General features: G+C 44.9%; 1 protein-coding gene across 5 annotated transcripts in view; it reads left to right on the top strand.

The window, feature by feature from the left end:
• Positions 1-21,959, top strand: part of GRIA1 (glutamate receptor, ionotropic, AMPA 1) — a 132,474-nt gene that overhangs the window by 56,185 nt on the left and 54,330 nt on the right. For 4 of the 5 annotated variants that reach the window (XM_009322621.1, XM_009322620.1, XM_009322624.1 and 1 more), the window contains 3 exons: positions 11,333-11,572; positions 13,003-13,187; positions 18,087-18,140. In XM_009322621.1, the coding sequence (XP_009320896.1) occupies positions 11,333-11,572; positions 13,003-13,187; positions 18,087-18,140 (479 nt within the window). The remainder of the gene's footprint in view (positions 1-11,332; positions 11,573-13,002; positions 13,188-18,086; positions 18,141-21,959) is intronic. The other variant, XM_009322622.1, reaches the window with a different exon arrangement.

The raw sequence follows: 21,959 nt of genomic DNA, 5'->3' as shown, positions 1-21,959 counted from the left end.
GTATCACCTCTCCGTAGAAGCTCCATCTGGGCACGCTAGCTAGATGCACTTCATGTAAACTGTTTGTTCCACCACCCACAACGAGCTATTTGCACAGAAGTTTCACCAGAGACCATAAAATTGCAAACCATAGGTCCAGATCTCGCCATCTGTCGCAGTTCTGCGTTTCTGCTCCCCAGACAACACAGTCTCCCACAGGGTTTAAAAGATCCCAAGCTTAAACTTGTTTGTTTGGGATTTTTCAAAAAACCTGGTGCTCAGAGGCACTGCAGAAATAAAAATGCAGTAGCTATTATCATTTATTGCCCTCACAATGCAGACAGGATTAAAGCTGTTCTAATGACAGGGAAGAAATGGTAATATTCCCCCTGACATTAAGTAGGCCTGAAGAAAGCTATGAGCACAATGGAATGGAAAATTAATGTGAAAAGGAAAAATAAAACCCTACAAGAAATTACTATAGCAAAGAACCACCAAGGGAGGCACTTAAGCCCACAAAAGCCAGTGCTCTCAGATGTCAAAGGATCTTGTCATTCTGCACCTAACTCAGACCTTGCTGAGGTGTTAAATGGGGTTTCAAAACCATTCGGCTTTCACAGACCTTAGGAGAATACAATATACAACCGGGTAGCACAAAAGGGTTGTGCTCTAGAGGCTTAACACTTGCATGCTGAGTATAGTTTACTGAGTTTGTACCTTTGCTGCTCCTCTTTTCAGAAGACTAATGGCTCTGGTGATTGCAGAAAAGATGGCAGTTTTGGAACAGCAATGGCACATGTAGGTTTTAGAGCATCTGCCTTGCTAGCTCAGCAGATACCTGTAATGTAGCCTTGAAAATTTATAGAAAACATGAAAGTTTATAAATAATGTGTCAGACAGCTGGTGGGTTTAAGTACTGCTTCCCACTTCAAGCCCCCAAGGACAAAATGCTCTGTCCTGTATGTGAGAGGTTTTGTTTGAAGAAGAATGCTTTGTCCTGGATAAGTGCAAGTTCTTCCTTCTTTGCCCAGACCAATGAGACTGTATTGCTCTGGAGAGGTGAGCTTGGTGGTGTTTTCCCCACACAATGTACCCTGTGCTTTTTGTCTGCTGACTTTTATTTTTAAATGAGTAGGGAGTCAAATAATGTCAGAAAGGCCAACAGTAGCTTACCATGAGAGGGAAACATCCTCTGTGCCCTCTGACAGCCTGCATCAGCCAGCCTCCCTCCTAGAATGGTAGATATTTTAAGGTAGAGCACACACAAGACAACATCACTACCAAAAAGATCAATCGGGTTAGGGAAAATTCTCCCGGCTCTCCATTTAGGTCCCTCCTTATCCTTTGTTTTACTTTCTGTGGTGAGCCAGCCATATCGTTTCTCTCCTCTCTGCTGGGAAGGTAGTTCTCTACTCCGAGGAGGCTATTCAGTGGCTTGCTTTATTGCTACGTATACATTACAGTACCTCACAGAGGCCTCGTAGCATTGTGCCAGGCATCCTACAAACACATGCAGAGTGATGGTTGCATCTATAGCAGGTACCCATGTGTGGGGGATAACCGGATAAGTGTAATGCTGAGCCAATTAGAATTAATAATAATGCCCACGCATCCTACGTAGGTGTAGGGGATATGGTATACCCCTATGTTTCTTTGAAGGAAACACACTCCTAGAGTTTAAAAAAGGGGTTGTTTAGGTTTTTTTCTTGTCAATTTAAAAAATCACTATCAGGAAAGGGAGTCAGTGTTTAAGGAAATATAAAGGTCTCTTCTCATATAGATCCAAAGCAGGGATTAAAAGCTGGGCACACCAGGACCATGCCCAATCTGACTTTACAGAGTTTAACACCTGCTTTGCCTGGCTGCAGCTGACCATGCAGCCTGAAGAGCATTAGGAGTCTGACCCCTGAGTCCAAGAAACCCAGTGTTTGCACCTGAGTATAAATATATGCCCAGGAAGTGTTTGGGATGATGGAGGGCTCATTGCAGAGGGTGTGCATGCATGTGTGTGTGTTTTGTCAGGTTCTTTGTCTGCTTTGAATAGAAAAAGGTGGAGTGTTAATAAATGAAGTCGTTAATTTCCAGTCTGTTATCAAGAAAGCCTTAAAATTAGTTGTGTTAGTTCAGTGGCATGCAAGGATAAGGTTTTATGCACTGTAGCACAAAACAATTAAAAGTTGGAAATTTAGAAGCAGGAGTGGAAAAAAAAATAGAGGCAGGGAGAAAGGAGCAGGAATTATATGTGCTCACCTTCTGCTGCATGGGGAGAAGCAGGCTCAGGGCATGAGACCACATCATCGTTGATGTGAGAGCGTTGGTGTATAGTTGTCTAGGTGCTGTGATCCGAACCGCTGTGTGTGACTTGTCATTCTCAAACAGGCATATGCTTTCAGTACGTGTCATGTATCTTGCTAGTGAAAGCTCAGCGTCTGGGAAGGGAAATGCTTAAAGCCACCGTGAGAACTGTTAGGAGCAGAAAGGGGAGCTTTGTATGCAGCTCAGACCTCAGCACTTCCAAGTGTTGGCTGAGATCCCAAAGCAGGCACAGAAAATACCATGTGTAGACCCAGGACTGGAGGAGGTCTGCTGGGCCACCCGGTCTCCTGCTGTCACTGGTCACCGGATGAGACCTTCCTACTCAGACCTGCTCTCGAAATACAGCTTTCTGACTGCACATCTTGCTGATAAACGTATTGTCATGTCTCTGCATGGAAATAACCATGTTGAAAGTTAGTCTGTTCTTCAGATGCCTGCCAAATCACAAAATTTGGTCCTGATGCTGTAATTCCATGCAGCATGGAATTCAGTGGCCCAAAAGACTGTAATCCTGTAGATTACCAATAGCCAAAGCCTCACAAGGCAGGATTGTGTTGGAAAATTAAAAGGTATTGAGCTGATGGAGCAGGGAGAGAGGCTGATACAGTGCTGCAGCTAAAAATGGTCTTAATTGCTAACTTCATTATAAACCTGGAAGAAGAAGTATATATATCATAACTGAAGTCCATGCCTGGAGCAGACTTCAGGGAAGGGCTAACAGAGACATTATTATGAACACAAAATAATCCTAAAAAAAAACAGAAACAACACAGCTGAGAAAATTTACCAAAATACTGTTTTCTCAATTGAAGGCAACAACATGAGTCTCAGGGATGCCACAGGGAACACATCAGAGACTGAGATGTCAGTTTGGCTTCCAAACTGGCACATCTGCAAAAGCAAAGACTAGAGAAAATTTGGGAATATCTATGCAGATGTTTTATGAAGCAGGGGGACATGGGATCAAAATTGTAGTTATTGGGATGAAGATTAAGAAAGGAGTTGTTGAGGTAGACATTAACACCCTCCTTCTCCAATGGAAGTAACATTAATGTTGGAATAACTTTTCCAGGGAAAGTCCATAGTCTTGTTTTTGCATTGTGACCTGCAACCAGTTTCAAGACAAGCACTTACAAAATCCTCATCAGAACCTGGCGCTTGCACTGAAGACAGTCACAGGCTTTAATGTCTAGAAAAACTGCTGTGAACAGATATGTATTAGGGAAACTATTGAAGACAAAATGCATTTCATCTGCAGTGGGCTCTTCTTTACCTGACACATTTGCTTTCTGCTACTGCTTATCTTCCCCCTTCCCACCCCTCACTCCTCTCTTTTTACTCTGTTTTAATAATTCAGCTCTTACAGCCCAGAATTAAATGTTGTGCTGACCTAAGAGCAGCGTGCTATGTACCGTATTAACATGCTGTGGTTTTGGTGCTTTGTTCTTTTCCTCCGTTGTTGTTCATGATCCCCAGCAGAAAGCTACACTGTGATATGGTACTTCGTTTTCCTAGTATAGCACTATCTGCAGACGGACAAATATAATACAAAAGGCCATCTAATAAAGCAGCAAAAGCAAAATGGTTCAACTCTCATCCCTTGCCTCCTTTTATAAGATCACTGTCACTTTTTCATTTGTAATAATCTTGCTTTAATATTTATGACTCTGCTTCAGACATGGAGAGTTCAATGAGGACAAATTTTTGGTTTTCTATTTCATTGTAGATTAGGTGAGAGCAGGGATAGCTGGTCTTCCGGGGCCCATAGCAACATCCATCTGCAGCTGGGGGCCCTATGAGGCATCACCCCCTCCTTCTAGGGGAGCTGCAGGGGAGCTTGAGGTGAGGGTTGTGAGCAGGAGATAGTAGCTGGTTCTGTAGAGCTTCTGCTGCTCCAAGGCAACCCAGCATGGCCAGCGTCTTCTGCTTGCTTCTTTCTGGACACAGCATAAAGCTGGACTGCCTAGCAGCCCTGCTGCCAGCGCAGGCTTGCTGACAGCGTAAGACAGTTCTGGCACATCTGTCAACATCAAACTGCTCAAAATCCATGCAAGGCTCAAGAGCCACAAGGTGGGCCATCCCTGGGCTCCAGGAGCAGGAGATGTACTTTTCATTAACTAAATATGATGCTTTTTAATGACATAATATGCCATAAAAGGATGTCAGAAGACTGTATCCCAAATGGGTTTGCTTGCCATGGTTTGACAGCTAGCTGTACCCCAGAAATGAGCCAGAATGGCATGTAGAAAAAGAGAAATTTTTTTAAAAGACTCCCATTTTAAAAATGAGGCAAGGTGGAAAGGTCAGATCCTCTATTAGAGCTGAAAAATGCAGAATTGTTTCCAGGCACCAAAGCATAACTTTTCTGTTTTAAAAAAATTATGAAAGCAGGGAGTGCTGTGGAAAAGCTGTGGCTCTGGTATGGGACACTGGAGAGATGAAGGCAGTAGACAGCAAGAACCTTACACAGCTTGAGAGCATGGCATCAGTGCTTCAAGCTCAGAATACAGTCTGAGCTTGGTCTGTACGAGCATGGAGCAAGAGACAGTCTCTGACCCGAGGGACAGGAACAGATGGGGCTCAGAGAAAGGCAGTCGCCTTCCTCCACCTCATAAGCAAAGATCCAAGTCATGATTAGATAACAAACCTGAAACAGAGCTGGCACTGGACCTGTTTCCCTTTACACATAATCTGAACTATTAGCCACAGGACCCTCATTAGTCACCCTGTCCCTATTAGAATAATAACCTAATTCTAACCACAGAAGGAATGGGCTTTTGCGAAGTCTGAAAGCTGCTTGAGATGGGCATCATGTCCTTTCCAGTGGTGTCTCTGTTCTCTTTCCATGGGTTAGCCATCATTTGAAGGCTACCCAGAAAATACAGCTGTCAACTGACATTTTATTTAAGGGGACATCCAAGTCTGTGACCCCAGAAGTCCCAGGTCTCAGCAGATACATGCCCACGTCTCCTCTGGGTTCTCATCCAGGACCTGTTAAAAGATGCTCATGATCTCAGGGTGTTTCATGTAGGGGATTTGCACCTAATTCCCATTAAAAGTGCCACCATTACTCAGAAATAGTTTGAGTATTGACTGGAAACCCTTCAATATATTTCTTAATTTTATATGATTCAACAAAATCTTAGCAATCCCCAAAGTAATGATATATTTAAAAACAAGCAAAGCAAACAGGGAAAGTCTTGTAAAACATATTGGTTTTCCTTCTTTCATTTTTTCAACAAGCTCAGCGACCCCGTTAAGGCTCTTGATATTTCAATTTTCTCTTCCATTTTGTACGCTGGATAAGAACGATATTTGAAGACTAGCAGCAAAAGAAAAAGAGGTTTCAAGATGTGAAGTACACAAGTGAAAGAACTATGATTTTCAACAGGTCCCTTTGACAGAGAGGTTAAAGTCAACTTCCCATGGCCATATCTTCCACCACCATGATTGTAATTCGGAAATGCACTTAAATGATTGAGAGTCCATGCTGTTAATTTTTGTTGACAAAAGCACCATGCTATTTCTGTTTCCTTAAACTCAGCAGCATGCAAGAAGGAAGTATCCCAAATCAAATTTCACCTCAAGGAAAACTTATCATTTGTCAGCCAGGCAAACTAAGACTTATTTGTCAGGCAGGCGAATTTAACTAAAAAAATTTGAAGCTATCAGCATAAACAGTTATGAGCAGCTCGCAGTCACAGATTATTGTTTAAATATGAGGGAAGGAAAGCAGATCTTGATGTAAAAATCAACACTACTTTCCAGCTTCCAAGATGGTCAGAGCAGCAGTGCAGGAAAATGATGGAAGGGAGCACAGTTCTGTGTCTTTTATATATTTGAAAGAGAAACATATATTTCTTGTGATATCACATCAGCCTGATTAGCAGTTGATCAAATATATGGGACATGTCTTCTGTCAGCTAAATACATGCGTGGAGCAATGGGGGAGTGCAGAATCTTGGCTTTCCCCTGCTAGAAAAATCTGTGGGAACATGCTGTCGTTGGGATGTGCTGAAGAGATGCGCTCTGGCACCTACGCCACACTGGAGAACTGTGAGGACAAACATTTGGGAGGAAAGCTGAGCTGATCCTAATTGAAGCAGACACTAGCGCTCTTTCGTCGAAATTCCACCGGCTTTGCCAACCTGATGTCAGGTTCTCCATCACTGTGTGAGGGTCGCCTGCAGGCAGGGCACGCTAAAAATAAATTACGCATGCACATCCCCCCTCCTCTTTCCCACATGTGCAAACATATACTCCAAGTGAGCAAAGAAAAGCATGTGGGAACCACTCCTTGACACCGCTGTTGTCAATGAGTACATTTTGCTGCAAGTGAGGGTTTTCGTTCTGTGTCTCAGGAGGTTTGGGCAAGTGAAGAACATGCCACATTGATATTGGGGCTGCAGGCATTGCAGGGCTAGTTTTTAATAGCTTACAGAGGACAGTGGACTGAGCTGACTATTTTATTACACTCAAAGTCTGGCCACACTTATCTTGCAATTTTTAAAAGGTATTTGTTAATTTGGTTTCTGGAGTAAGTGCACCGTGTGCTGGATTGGGTGGTTTCAAAGATTTCTTCTTATCTTGGAGTCTACATTTCCAGATTGCCCTTTTCTTTCCCTGCCTGCTTGGGCTATAAAGAGTAGTTTGCTCAAAATCCTCACAACATCTGCAGCTGAGCATTGTAGGAATGGCTTTCCTGGAGAGGGTGCGGTGTCTTTCCTCCTAGACGCTCCTCAGATATGACATCCTCCAGGGTCATGAAGGTCTCTGAGATCTGTCAGGGACTATCTGGGTTTTTTGTTTCCTTCTGCAGCAGAGAACATGAGCTGTTTGTGAGGAACATCTGGGGATATTTCATTTAATCAGGTTTTTACTGCTCTTGTGGCTTTGGGTATTAGCACTGTCTCTGTTACTTCTCTTCTCTGGCAGAGGCAGTCAGCAGTTGAGTCTCCCGAGAGACAACTAAACCATATTATTGGCTCCCTCCAGGGGTAGCTGGGTGAAACTTAATGGTCCATGAGATACAAAAAGTCAGTAGAAATGATCTAATGTCCCCTTCTAGTCTTAAACTCAGTGAAATGGTGAAAATTCTGCTTCTAAAGGAAATGGCAGATGAGCAGTTGCCAGGATCTCCTACCAGACTCCTTCTCCAGCTGTGTCTGTGGGGAGCAGTTCCCTTTTTGCAGTCCTGTTTGCAGACTCTCAGCAGAATTGCACCATTTTCACTCCTGGAGACCAAATTCTCATTCCCATCCTTCTGTGCAGCCCATTTGCCCTTCTTCTTCCCTCAAATGCTGAGACTGTTTCAGCCCCTCTTTGTGGTGACCATTTCTGAGAGAAACTTTTTGGTTTCCCTCCTGCTTTTACCAAAATCCAAATGAGATATCTGTTATATCTGACATCTGCCTTTCACATGAATCAGCTCAAACCTCCAGTTCCAAAATATCTCTGGCCCTCCTAAATGCAGAAATCAGTCTTGTGCATCTACTCTCTCTGTGTCTGGTTGAAAGCTTTAGCCAAAAAAAGTCTCCCAGGAATTTTTATAGACTCAAAACATCTCTTTTGTTTTTCTCTTCTGCAGAGAAAATGTGCAATTTAAAATTGTGGATGTGTATTTTTCTTTTTCTTGGAAGCATTTGCAAAGGTGGCCAGAGCTGCCTCTCTTCGGCTGCCAAGTAGGTGTCCTATCCTACATGTGCTTTCAATAAAATCAGTGTTTCCTCTCTCCAATTTAAATGCTTTACCTTGAATATTTCCATATAAAAAGAGAAACTTGAGATAAATTGCAGGACTAGAAATCCTCGACTCTGGGGATTTCAAGCATGAGTGAAGCACGCGTGCTTTTTCCTCATCTGAATTCAAGGGCACACCAACTCCACAATGACTACCTTTCCACGGAGGGAAAGGGGAGGCCTCCTCCTGCTTGCTCTACCACATCAGGTTGACCAGGTTGACTGCAACTCTCTTCTGTAGGAAAAGCCAGTCTGTGGCCATCTAGTTGTTAACAGGTAGTTGGCACAAAGCTTGCAAAGTGTGATGTTAAAACCAGCCAACTGACCAGAAGAGCTCAACTTCTTGGACCCTCCATTCCAGCGTGATCTTTAACCCTTTTATGTTTCATAATCTTTTTAGAAAAGCATCAGTCAGAGGCTAGTGACTGCTGAGGAACTGGTAAGTTCTTCCCCCACTAGAAAAACAGAAAGAGTTTAAAATATTTGCTTCCTTTAGTTAAGGTTTACAATTCTTAATAGTATGTTATTAGGAAGTTGCAGAGAAATCAAATGAGAACACAATTGTTAATAAATTTGCTTAATAAAACCATTAAAGCAAAATAAATTCCAGCTATCACTTAGTGTATTAAATGAATGGCAAGTAACTTCTTTTTAGTTTTGCTGGGTAAATTCATTTGGAACACCTGTAATTTAAAATAGTCCCGAGATTTAAATAATTTTGTGGCCACCGCTTTTGCATTATGCTAAGTTCAGTCCCAGAAAGGTGGCTGCAGTTCTCACGCTTTTCATTTTCCCAGATTAATTGACACGACAGTTTCTTTGTTGTTCTTTGGGTGATAACCCTCAGCAAGTCTTTTATTTTTCCAAATTATCTGGCTTGTCCATGGCCCCTCTTAGTCTGAAAGTACAAAGCGAGCTAGGGTTCTTTCCAAACTTACTAATGATAAAGACTGTTCGTTCTCCCAGTCATCTTTGGTGCAATCTGTTTCAAATGCTGGGATTGATGAGTGTCTCAGAACAGTGTAGGAGGGCTGCCTGAGCGTGACTGAGCCACAGAGTTAAAAAAAAGAAATCTAAAAAATAATAGATTCATTTCAAATAGAAAATAAAATTCAAGGAAGCCATGGCTTGCCTAAAACAAAATAAGCCAGCTAAATTTATTGTCTGGATTATTAATTGTGCCGGATTTTTCAGCTGCCCCGAGAATGTCGCTTTAATCATTCGGTGAGCCTGAAGCCTGGGTCTCCAGAGATCATGTTCTGATCTCTCACATACGGTATATCGCACTGTTCATTAGACCCACTGGTCCAGTCACATGGAAATGATGTTCAGACTATTTCTATCTGTGTCTGCTACTTTTCTTCCTGAATGTGTCAGCCTCATGATAAGGGCAGTGACTCCAGCTGATGCAGACACAATTGCTGATTGCAAAGAGAGACGCTGCTGTGAAAATAGAGAGAGTTTTATTTCCGTCATGGGCTTTGGGTTTGGGCTTTGCAAGAAGTCCCTGCCCCGGAGAAATACAAATTCCCTTGGGGAAGGAGGGTGCTGAGGTATGTGAGATCACAGACTCTGAGTGGCGAAAAGAGGACAAACTGCTGGGCTGGGATGCCCAAAAGCTGGGCTCAACTCCAAGAGGAAGGAAAAATTCTCACCAGTGACATGAGATTCAGTTCTCAGCTCTTGACACTCTGCGCCATTTCAAAAATCTGGCTGCTTCATTCTGGTGATGAGATGGGAGCAGGGACTTGCTTTGCATAGTGGGAAGCAGGATTTCTTGCTCTTCCTCTGAGTATTTGATGCTGGCAGTAGAGAAGTGAGGAACAAGGTAATCTTATCCAGGATGGCTGTAAGCCAGCCGGGGATGACTTCTGGTTCCCGCTGGAGGGACAGAGTCCATCCAGAGGGATGGAGCCCAGCTACGGATGAAGCAAGCTCATGTTTAGGAGCCTGTCTCCAGCCACATGTGCAGAAGGTTCGATGCTGGTGGCTACCAGCAGAAGCCAGGTCAAGGGATTCCCAAAGAGCGCAGAGTGCTTGCCAGGGGGACCCCAAAATGTCACATCCAACTTCTCACCCTGCACTCTGGGGGCAGGGGGCTGGCAAGTGATGTGTGAAGTGTTGAGTCAGTATAAATGTCACAGCCAAAGGTCTTCAGAGTCAGAGTGACAACAGGAGGAGACACTAGTGCCAGGAGTTCTGACACAAGGAAAACACTGTCACTGCCACCACCTCCGTCTTGAGATTTATTGATGATAACTTGGGATGTGCCATAAACAGGGGTGATATTAAACGAGTCTGACTGTCTTGGGGGCTACGTTTTACAACCCAAAGTGTGAATGCTCTCTGCCTCACTATGATCCTGAGGCATTTTTCCAGCAGCTCCCACGACCTTATTAAGTGCTCTCCCAAGAAGGGTTCCAACCCAAGAGAGTCCTCCCTGTGCAGCACAGCGCCAGCTGCTGGGATCAGACACAAATATCTGCCAGAGAACCCAGCGTGCACCCTCAGAGCTTAGTCATGGAGACCTTCCAGGCCACCACCACCACCTGACTGGGCCCACAGTCTTCCCCACCATGGTTTTGTGAAGAAACCAGAAATTGCCACACAGGTGTCCCCAAGTACCAATGCACCCCTGGTGTCAGAGGCTCCAACCTCAGTGCCAGCAGCTCGTGCCCGGGGACAAACCTCCCTGTAGCTGTGCTGAGTGTATTGAACCTAAGTGAACCTTTGCTGAGATGCCCTCTCAGCATGGTTTCAGCTTCTGAGGTCAATCCCATGATTTCCTCCTGGAGTCACTGGCCGCAAAGGGCTGTGCTGTCATGCAAATGCTTTCCTTCCACTCCTTGAAGGCATCTGGGGCTGCAATAGCAAGCACTAGTTGCAGCCTTTCTCCCCCATAGTAAAACAGCTCCAGGGGCCAGACAGTTGCCATCCCAAGGAGGCAGGTCTTGGTGAGCCGCTGTGCTTTTCTGCTGAGGGGTTCCCTTGTTCAGACAACACATTTTATCTCAGAAGAAGCAAAATCTTCAGCAGAGCCCTGAGGATACTGAATTCACTCTCCTGTGTCCCTTCTGCCTATCAAAAATAAAGCAGGTCTGTGGAGATCAAGGGCAGAGCACCCCATGGCCACAAGCCCTGTTCTTCACAGGTTGCATTCACCAACCCACAGGCCTCAAGGAAAATGATTTGGTCCAGAGACCCTACAGCTTATCCCAGGGAAAAGGTTTATTTCAGTGACTTCCCTGAGAAACCTCCTTGTCCTCCTGCCCTCACGACCTTTCTCTCTGCTCCTCCAGTCTGCTCGCAGTTCTCCAAGGGTGTCTACGCCATCTTTGGATTTTACGAGAGGAGGACCGTTAACATGCTCACGTCTTTCTGTGGAGCTCTCCATGTCTGCTTCATAACACCAAGCTTCCCCGTCGAAACGTCCAACCAGTTTGTTCTCCAGCTTCGCCCAGAGCTCCAGGATGCCCTCATCAGTGTCATCGAGCACTACAGCTGGCAGAAGTTTGTGTACATTTATGATGCTGACCGGGGTAAGTCACAAGTACATGGGAAGGGTTACCGGGCAATTAAGTGTAGTGGTCTAGGTGGAGTCTTTGCCTCAGTAAGTCCTCTTACTGTGGGTTGCTGGAGGCTGAGAGGGTGATTAAAGGAAGGGTCACCCTATGCCTTATTTGTTCTCTATTCCTTTTCTAAATTTTCATTACTGCTGAAGGTGGGCATTGATTTAGATGAAGCATTAGCCTGACCCGGTATGTCTGTGTTCACAGGGCCAGGTCTGAACCCCATCAACATGAGGGAAATATTTAATGTGTAAGAGGTTTGAGTTTCAAATGGGAAAATTGTTTATATTGAATAGGTCCCATATTGAATATGGTCTGTTGAACTCAAGGCCACCAAGTCCCACGTTTATAAATGTGAACCGACAGCTTCTCAGGTCTCACCTGAGCCCACATCCAGTTGTGATACGTGTGTGTGTTTCTGACAGGTAGCTTGGAAAACTCCAGGTTTCCTGTGTTAGTGAGTGTTAGTTGTCTATGTAAAATAACAAAAGCCTTCGTTGGGTTCTTGGAAAGTATTATCTAACTTTCTAAACCATGAACAGGGCTAGTGAGCTCATTTCTCTGAGATTCAGTTTCCCCAGCTCTCAGATGCCCTTAAAGCTCCAGGCTTGGAGGACGAGAGCAAAATGGACTTGTGGAGGACAGCGCAGAGTTAAGGGTGATTCACAGGTCTGTCCTGGAAGTTATCATTAGCCCTTGTAGGGACAGGATGACCTTAAGAGACAAGGAGAAGGTGTAAAAGCATCCCACCCTGCTTTCTGTTGTCATGAGGCACGGGCACTCTGAATATTCCAAAAGTACTGCAGTAGGCAGGACCCCAGATCGGTGCTGAGTATATATATTTCTCTCTTCTGGAAGGCTGTGCGTGTAATTTAGGCAAGATCCTTTTAAAAATAATGAAGTTTTCTGATGAGATGCTGCTGAGAGAGACAGGGACACTGAATATGATTGTGTATTGTGATTGCTGAGTGTGTCCCTAACCCTAGGAGCATAGAGCCTAAACAGATCAAAGATGAGAAGGGAACTATGGCCCAAAGAAATCGAGTGAGTTGGGTAGTGACAGACAAGAAGACGGGGATTAGAGCTCTTTCTGAATCCCACAGCAGGGCCTGATCAACGAGACTGATCTGCCGATTACAAAGGAAAACTAGGCCTGGAATCATCCTATTTTCCTGTCCTAGGACAGAAAAAGCAGGAGTCATTAATTCTAGCCTAGCTGTGTTTGGGTAAGATGCTAGACTATTAGCTGTTCTCTGTAGTTCTGCTGCACTTTTGCAATGCTGTATCCAGCCCTGCTTGAGGCAGCTACCTAGGCTGTCAGGAGGATGGAAAGATGCCATTGCACAACTAAAACCTGGTTCTCCCCCTACTGTCCTCTTCCCCCTCTCTTCCCATTGCAGGGTTGTCAGTCCTACAGAAAGTGCTGGACACCGCAGCTGAGAAGAACTGGCAGGTGACAGCTGTCAACATCCTGACGACAACAGAAGAGGGCTACCGCATGCTTTTCCAGGAGCTGGAGAAGAAGAAGGAAAGGCTGGTGGTGGTGGACTGTGAATCCGAGCGGCTGAACATCATCCTTAGCAAGGTTGTGTTGGTGCAGGTCTTCTGGGAGGGGTCTTGCATGCAGAACAGGAAGGGTTGTTTCTCCTGGAGAAGTTCTCCTCCCCATTCTTGTCTGATCCATGTCTTATTGCACCTCTCATTGGATGTGGTGTGTGTGTATTGCAGCAGGCTGCTGAGCTTGCAGGTATTTCTCCGTTGTGTTATTGTGGGAACTGTAAAGCCGTATAAATACTAGGAGCTCCCATGTATTAATTCTGAGTGAGCTCTGCTGCTCCATGTTCCCTACTTTTTTGATTCCTCTGAGAGCCCTTTACACCCCCTTACTCCCCAACAAGTTTGTTTTGTGCTAATTCTTCCAAGCAGCGTGCACAAGATGTGGCACTTCCTTATTCTGTTGAGTTTTTCTCTGGTTTTCCCACCTCCTGTGAGTTAGGGCGGAGGTGTGAATCGGCACTGCCAGACTCCTAGTCCTCCAGCCACCGTGTGCTGCACCAAATTCTCACAACCACTGCCAGCAGGACAGAGATGGAGAAGCTTTATGGTACAACTGTAGTGTCCTCAGGAGCACTGTCTCCAGATCAGGCCAGAGCTCAGCATCCTCTTAGGGCATCCAGGCTGTAGCAGGATCAAATTTTTCCAGATCCTCTCATGCCTTGCAGCAAGAGAGACTGGTTCATTCCCAGCTATCTCCTGGCTCTTTTGTCAACTCATGGCCACAAAGCAGATGAGATATGCAACAGAGGACTCAGCAGCTAGGTTGTGTGCCCTGCCTCACCCATCCTCAATCTAGATAGGTTGCCCAGTAGTGCAGACCCAAATTTTCCCCATCCTCTTTCCTCCATGCCTCCCTTAATGCTTTCCCTAAGTCCTGAATATGGACTTCTGTGGACAGGAGACCAATGCAAGCTTCTGGACAGGTCTCAGTCCACACTTGTGTCCCCTCTTCAACTCCAGCCTTAATTTCTTTCTCCCTCACTCCTACAGCCAAGGCTTTCCCCACAGCTGGAACTCCTGTCCCACGTGGCTTAGAAAGGGTCCCGCAGTGCCACGCAGCCTGTGCACTGTGACTCACGCTATTGTACTTCTTATATCCAGCTCACTCTTACCTCGTGCTTCACACGTCGCTTTGTCTAAGCTACCTGTCACCTCCTGTCTCACACTTCAGTGGCTCGCTGTCTGGGGCAAGGACTGCCATTTCACCAGCTGCACATCTCAATGATGAGCACAATCCATCCTTGTTGGATGTCTCTGGGGGCTGCTCCATTATATATAATAACAAAGCAGGCAGCAGGTTTTAGCCTCAAAGTAAAGATCATATTCGTGAAGGAGAGACCAGATTATTCTGGAGAGTAAAGTCTTCTCTCTGACCACAGAGTAGCTGCAGTTGAACAAAATTTTTGACAGGACCTAGGCAGTGAATTTGCCTTTTCTGCAAGCTTTCCTATAGGGTATATCAGATTTCTATGGTTAATGATGTTGGGTTTTTAAGCCTGGTTTGTCTAACAGAAAGTTAAGTTCTATAGTTAGATATTATCTAGTTTTCCTAATATGAACAGGAAAATAAGTCTTTCTTTCAAACTTCTTCACATAACTGGAGCAAGAGTTAAACTTAGATATAAGTAAAGCTATTTGCAAGAACACAAAAAAAAACCCAGATCTTGTGATTATATTTATTTTGCAATGTGTAAAAAACATCCATTAAAGACAGAGCAATTCCAACAGACATCTGTGTCTAGGAGGTAACACTCCTGTTAGGGATGGGGCTGTAAATAACTTTTTTTCAGACCTGTGTAGTCCGTTTTTATCCTCGTTTGACTTCTTGTTCTGAGTCCACAGGGATTTCTGAGAGCAGTTATCCCAGCGTAAGCAGGGCATGCCGGATCTTTCACAACATGCAGATGACTGGAAGGGGTCAAAGATAGTGTTTGGCTCATTATCATGTGAAATTCAGCTGGGACTTAAACTCGGGCTGGCAGCCACTGTCTCAGCTCATGGCACCAGCAACCTCTGCGTGGATGTCACTGCTCTGTTTGCCCTGTCTCTTGGAGTGTTTGTGGTGTTCAAAGAGCTGCCTCAGCCTCTCAGGGACATTTTAATGCACTTTCCTTCCTTGACAAACCTGTCTCTGTCTTTCAGTGGCTGTGGATTTGTGCTCCCCAGTGAACAGAAGAGCTGGGGATGGCTGTTTAGCATCAGTCACTCACACTTACACACTGTTGCTTGCACACACTTTTAATTTCCTCTTTCCACCCCATACACATAACACAAATAACCACCACTGACTCCGACAAGGCAGTCCTCGCATTCTGGAAACCATAGCTGTAGAGGAGCCAGTGCTCAATGTGTTAATGATACGTGGGAAAATGACCTGATTTCTTTCTTGGAGATTTCTCTGTGTCATGTCTCAAGGGCATGATTTATCTTTGCCGAGGTAACTGTCATTTATGAGCCAGGCCTTGGTTCAGGGCAGGATATCCGTGGGGCCACGCTGTGCAGCCTTAATGGGATAAGTAAGCAGTGGGTTGTATTCCGTCAAAGCCCTGTATTGTTTCTTCCTTGTCTCTGATTAAAATGAATAATGGGAATTTCTCCTTTGCCACTGTTTCACTCTGAGAGGATTTCTCTCTAATAGATGTCAAACTGGCCCATTAAGAAGTGGGTAATGAAACCTAGGTGGCCCAAGTGAGCTATCAGCATGCAGCCCAGCACAGCCTCTCACCACGTTCAGGCTAAGTGATAAATGCTATTATAACCTCAGCTTGCTACCGCCGTCCGGACACATTAGGACTGAGCAAGCATTCTAAAATAAATTAAGATCACAAATAACTGTGTAAAACACAGGAAGCAAGCCTCATAATTCAGGTGGATGGGCTGCAAGATTAACAGCTCAGGGAAAGCTGGATGGCAGCCCTCTCCGGTTCATCGACTCTGACACCTAATAAAATAACAAAGGGAGAGTTTGGGCAGAAGAAGCCAATGCCAGCTATTGTTGATACTGGAGAAATGAGGAATTTGATCGCAGTTCTTAGACATCCCAGTTCCCCAGAGATGTTTCTTCCTCCCACAAGGTCTGGGACTTACTGCAAAGGTCGGTCTCAGTTGATGAATGGAAGGGGACAAGTTGGGTCTGGTTTTGCTTCTCAGATCTGGCTATGGAAGATATTCTGAAAACTACCCATAATAAGAGTATATATCTTTATAGCCTTAGGTATACAGAGTTTTTTCCTGAGAGCTCCAGCCTACTCAGCAGAAGCCATACTGAGGGATCCTGTGGGGAGAACCACAGAGCAGTGAAGCTGGTGGAGCTGACATTAGTTGTGTAAGAAACTGCTACTAAATGAAGCCTGCATTGGAGTTAATTGCCGCCCCCACATGAATGCTGGGAACCAGATGAGTTTTAATGTGCGTACAAGAGCACTTCATCACAGAAGGGCTAAGGCAGATGAACCAGTTGCACAGAGCAAGTGTCAGCTCATTTATAATCCATTTGGAAATCCCTAAATGGCTGCTCATGATAATCTGGGAGTGCTGTCCCATGGGGGACATCAGTCTGTGTGTGCCCTCGTCTGATGCTTCTCAAACACCTGCTACCAGCCTGGTATCAGAGAGAAGTCCTGGGTAGACCGATCTCTGGTCGAATCCAACACAACAGTCATTTTATTATCATTCTGGCTGTGAGGATGTTTCTGGCCTCGCTACCGTTCGTGCAGATTTTGCCTGAGCGTTGGCAATGCAGGCAGTAATTCAGAATCAATTCATACGACAATGGAAATAAGAGGTAGTGTTGCCAGCAAAGAAACCTTATGGAAACAGCATGGCTCTCTCAGAAACTGGCAATTCTTGTGTTTTTACAGGTTCTGAGGGCATGCTGGTTTGGGCCTTTTTTTCACTGTCTTCTTTCTGTATGTGGATTGGCTCAAATGCAGATGGTATCTGGCTCTAGTCACCTGGTATGAATTTGACAGTGCTGCTGGAAATCAGTGGAGAGGAGTTTCGGTGGAAATCTAAAGTCAGCAAGAATAATGTAATTTTTAGCTGTATTCTTTCTGTATTTTTTAAATCAAGGAAGAAAAAGACAGCTAGGGACCATCTGATCAATGACCCTGTCCCCCATAATCACAGGCAACCCTGCAACAGATAGTGCCTTTCTACCTAGACAAGGGAAACTTTTCCAGCTAACATAGAAACTTTCAAATGTTACAGATCCATAAGCAATTGTGTTGATAAAAGAGAATAAAAACCTAACTCTACAGGCATCGGGGAGAAAGGAGTAAGTGGCAAAGAGCATATATTGGGACACCATGAGTATGAAGATATAAATAATCTCAATGAACATGCAAGGGGAATCCTCTGATGAGTGACTTGCCCAGGCAGCTTTGTTCTGAAGATATGGCTTGAAGCTACCCCAATGCACTAAAGGAGAAAAATTGCCCTAGTCTAAACCTCCTGACATCTCGCCCAGGTAGGTGTCTGCGGCAGGGACTCTAGATGGGAGGATGTGCAGAATAGCTCTCTAGTCTTGCTCAGTGTTTCAGCTGCATTCACAGGACAAATGGACCCCAGCTCCCCGCTTTGTTCCTTTAATGTCTGAAATACAAATCTCATTTAACCTTTATTTAGAAAAAGTACTGTGTTTTTATCCCTGAGCCCGTAGGAAAAAGGTTGGTTCAGGTAGTTTATTCTCCCTGCCTGTGGAATCTGCCTGGGGATCTTGTCCTGTCTAATTTCAGACTTGTTGTTCAAATATCATGTGTGAAAGTTCTGTCCTTCCTCTAACAATATTGTGAACTTTTCCTTTGCTACGTCTTCCTGTCTTCAACCGAACAGTCTCATCGGGGAAAAATGGGGAGGAAGGGTAGATAAAAGAGGTTCTACTTCCTTAGTTGGTGTCTGCTAAATATCCTTGGTTTTCATCTTGCAGATCATCAAGCTTGAAAAAAATGGGAACGGGTACCACTACATTCTGGCAAATTTGGTGAGTTTCCCTCCTTGGCATTTTTTTTTAGTATCTCAGATTTCATAAAGCACTATACTTGTAGTTACTGAGCTGGAAGTCTTTTTTCTAATCCACTTTTTGGGTAGAAAAAATACCGAAGTAATTTGCAGTGTTGTCCTTGTAGTGTTTTCTGTCTTGAGCCAGCAAGATTATCTCTAGGGTATCTCCAAGGTAGCTAGATTTATATTTTTTTTGCCTCCAGATTCAGTTTGCATCTTTTCAAAGCCAGTTAAGCCAACTGCAATTTAATGCTTGTTGTGATAATGATTTTTTTTGCATGTCATGGGCACCTGGGGTCCTGGTATTGCCCTCCCAGCTTGTTTCAGTCAAGCCACCAAGAAGTTGTTGATTATTGCTAACAACTTGTATTTTCTAACTAGTTTTAACTCTGCTTCAGTGTGTGTCCCCCAAGCGAAGTGTTTCACAGCCATCCTGAGAGGCAGGCTCTCTCAGGGCACTGAGGCACTCTCCCCACTAAGGGCAGACTTGTTAATGATGATGCGCCACGAGCCCTCTGACCTTCCAGTGAAAATAAAATATGTACCTATTCTGTAACTTGGTGCTAAATCAAATCTGACTGTCATGGCTCTAAGGAATGAATTGGATTTAAAGATTTCTTTAAGGAAAGGATTCTCCCTTGAATGCAGGGAGGCACTGCCTGAGGACAGAGCTGTGCTGGGCAGCAGCAGGGCCATCTTTCTGGAGCAATATGCTGTCCTCTTCTAGGAGGCTGGAGAATTTCTCTGCCTAGGGAAGTTTGGGAAGAGGTAAGAGAGAGGAATAGCCTCAACCCATAGGGCAGATGGCGGTTTTCTGCAGCAGAGCTCCTGCCCTCTCCTCCCCAGAGGTGTCCATCCATCCGGGGCGATGCACAGCAGAGGACAGGCTGGTGTCCACAGCCTGGGGCTGAGGCTGCTCCCCCCAGGAGCCGCTGTGTCCGTGTGGGGTCTGGAGCCGTTCTTCCCTCCCGCAGCTGTGTCTGCAAAGCAGCACATCAGGCCCAGGGTAATTAAACTTTAAACTACCAATTACTCAAGCAGTTGCTGCCATTCTCCTTCTCTCAGTCCCAAGATAACTCTGTAATTTACAAGACAAAAATGGCCACATACCCCACGATGCCCTGACACTGACCCTGCACTTCTGTGCTGGTGGCCTACCATGTAATTACAAAGTTAAAAATGTTACGTTGTGCAGGGGCAGATATGCAAACTGTAGAGCAGCCAATAACTTCCGTTGCTAATTTTTAAAAAATTATTATTTGCTGTAACCCAGGTCCCAGTCTTCAAATGTTTATGAAAGTCCATTAAAGTTAAACAGGGAAGCTATCTGGAGTAGCTGGAGTGTGCATGCTGTGCACTTTTATATATACCCATGCAGAAGGCTAAATGAGAATGCTATCACTTCTTCTCTCTGCACCATTTCATAAGGATAAATAAATTACAGACATGAGGTGGTCTAATACTCAGGTGTTGGAGTCATGAAGGACATTTGTCTTATGATATCACTTTCTCCCACCTTCAGCCTGAGAAAGCACACTTTTCCCATATTTAATTTGTTTTCTTAGTCTTTGCACAAATGCTGAGAGGTCAGCACTGGCTGGAACAGGCTGCATACTCAGCCAACATGGATTATAAATAATTAACTCGGAACAAAATGCTTTTCATTTCCCCAGCCCCTCTGCAGGGAGATTCTGCCTCCCAGGCGCGGCTCAGAGGGGGCTGCTTCGGGTCCCTGGGACCCACAGGGTCTGATGGGACCACCAGAAACCACTGTTACTAGCTGGGCTTTTCAAGCAGCTTTGATCTGGGAGGAGAAGACGACTAGTGAAAGGAATTCAAGCTCTTTCATTTGGTCTTTCCTGCTCCTTAAAACCCAGCATTGCAAGAGTCAAACTCCAGAGACAAGAATCATAGAATCATTTAGGTTGGAAAAGACCTTTAAGATCATCAAGTCCAACCGTTAACCTAGCACTGCCAGGTCCACCACTAGACCACGTCCCTAAGCACCACATCTACACACACAGAATCATAGAATCATTTAGGTCAGAAAAGACCTTTAAGATCATCAAGAATATTAAAAAAAAATAAAAGAGGAGGGGATAATCAGGCAACATGGGGAAGCTATTTAAAAAAAGTTTAAGAAGGCCCTTTCTAGGGCAGAACGAACTTCGTGGTTCTGCCATGCACACAGGCAGGTTCAGGCACCAGAAACCAAATCAGTTTCTGTGATGTGCTGCACCTACACGAGAGCTACTCACTGATCAGTTCTGCAAGGAGAACAGCAAAAAGGCCGTGAAGATCCCATGTTCCTGAGACCATTATTACAGTGAAGAAGGACGGCAAACCTCCCTCTGCGGGCATGGCCAGGGAGGTTATAAGGGATTGGCAGAATGTGGGAAGTTGGCATCTGCCAGGGTTAAACCATAGCGTGGATGCTCTGATCCAAGAGATCACAGTAGGTTTTACCCTCTTCTGAGGACATCTCATTGCTGGATTAGAGCCTTCGGAGGATGTAACATGCTATAATTTATTCCCACTGACTCACACACGTAGTGGATAGACCTTAAACACTCCACATTTTCCCCTGTAGACAAGTCCTAAGATGACAGGGCGTGCATTGCCCACACACACGCATATACCCTCATGTGCACACCCGCATGCCTGGAAAACAGCCCGATTTTGTGGAAATGGCTCATTCTGGAGTACTGGGTCATAAGAGAATAAATTAAGAACTAAAAACTGCAAGTGCCTGAACATTTCCAAATGAGGAATTTTTTGTCCCCTGTGTTGACTGATGCAGTCCTGATTTTAGGACTCTCATCCTATATGAAGATAAGGCTCCCAGCCCTGGCTGGCACAGGCTGTGCCTTGCACAAGTCACGTGAGACCTCAGCTGGTTTGTAGCCACCAAGTTACCTGCACTAGCTGGAGCAAGGAGATGAACTTTCAATACCTGCCTTTTGCAACAATGCCTAACCTTCTTGGGCCCTTTTCCATGGGGAAACAATTATGAAAATGACACACTGGAAGCAAACATTGGGAAATATTTATGGATAACCCCACAGAAATTCTTATTTTTGGCTATACACTTGTTCAGAGCTATACTCAGCCAAAAAAACAAGCAGCAGCACACTACTGCCCAGTTACAGCAGCTCCAAACTGGGGTTACATCAGGAACGCAAAGCAGGTGAGTCTGCAAGGCAATGCACAGGCCGAATAAGGCCTGCAAAAATCATCCATTTTCAACACAGAGGAATTCCCTGTCTGGTCACAGACAACTCCTGAACAAAGAGGAACTGGCTTGCATTAATCACTGCTTGTTTGCCCAGCGGTTGCTGTCGGGTGAGCTGTAGTAAAGCACCAAGCAGAATTTGACAAGTAGCAGCAAATGAAAGCTAGTATTTCCTACCAGGAACAGCTTTCTTTTTCCGTGAAATTGCTGTTGCCAAGGTGAGACAATAATATTTCTGCGTTCACAAACAAAATGAAACCATTCTGCACCTTAGGCTATGGGCAAACATCCTTCTCCGAATCTGCTATGCCTGTTAAAGACACAATCTGTCTTGTCTGCTCAGCCCTGCCCATCTCACGAAGGTCTGTCTCCAACGTCACTGCCAGGGGAAGGGTTCGTGTGAGCATCCCTGCCTGTTCTTGAGGCAAATTTGGCACTGTCTATGGTTTTTGCAAACTCATGAAAACCTGATCCTCGACAGGTACCCATTACAGTTACCCCAGTTAGCTTTTACCAGCTGCCAGCCTGGGTATTTGTCAGGTGTACCAGTACTGGGGAGTTGCAATC

This window comes from Pygoscelis adeliae, unplaced genomic scaffold, assembly GCF_000699105.1.
Source record: "Pygoscelis adeliae isolate BGI_AS28 unplaced genomic scaffold, ASM69910v1 Scaffold34, whole genome shotgun sequence".
In the NCBI taxonomy this organism is placed as follows: Eukaryota; Metazoa; Chordata; class Aves; order Sphenisciformes; family Spheniscidae; genus Pygoscelis; species Pygoscelis adeliae.
The sequence above is the reverse complement of the archived record's forward strand: the minus strand, read 5'-3'. Positions and strand labels throughout refer to the sequence as shown.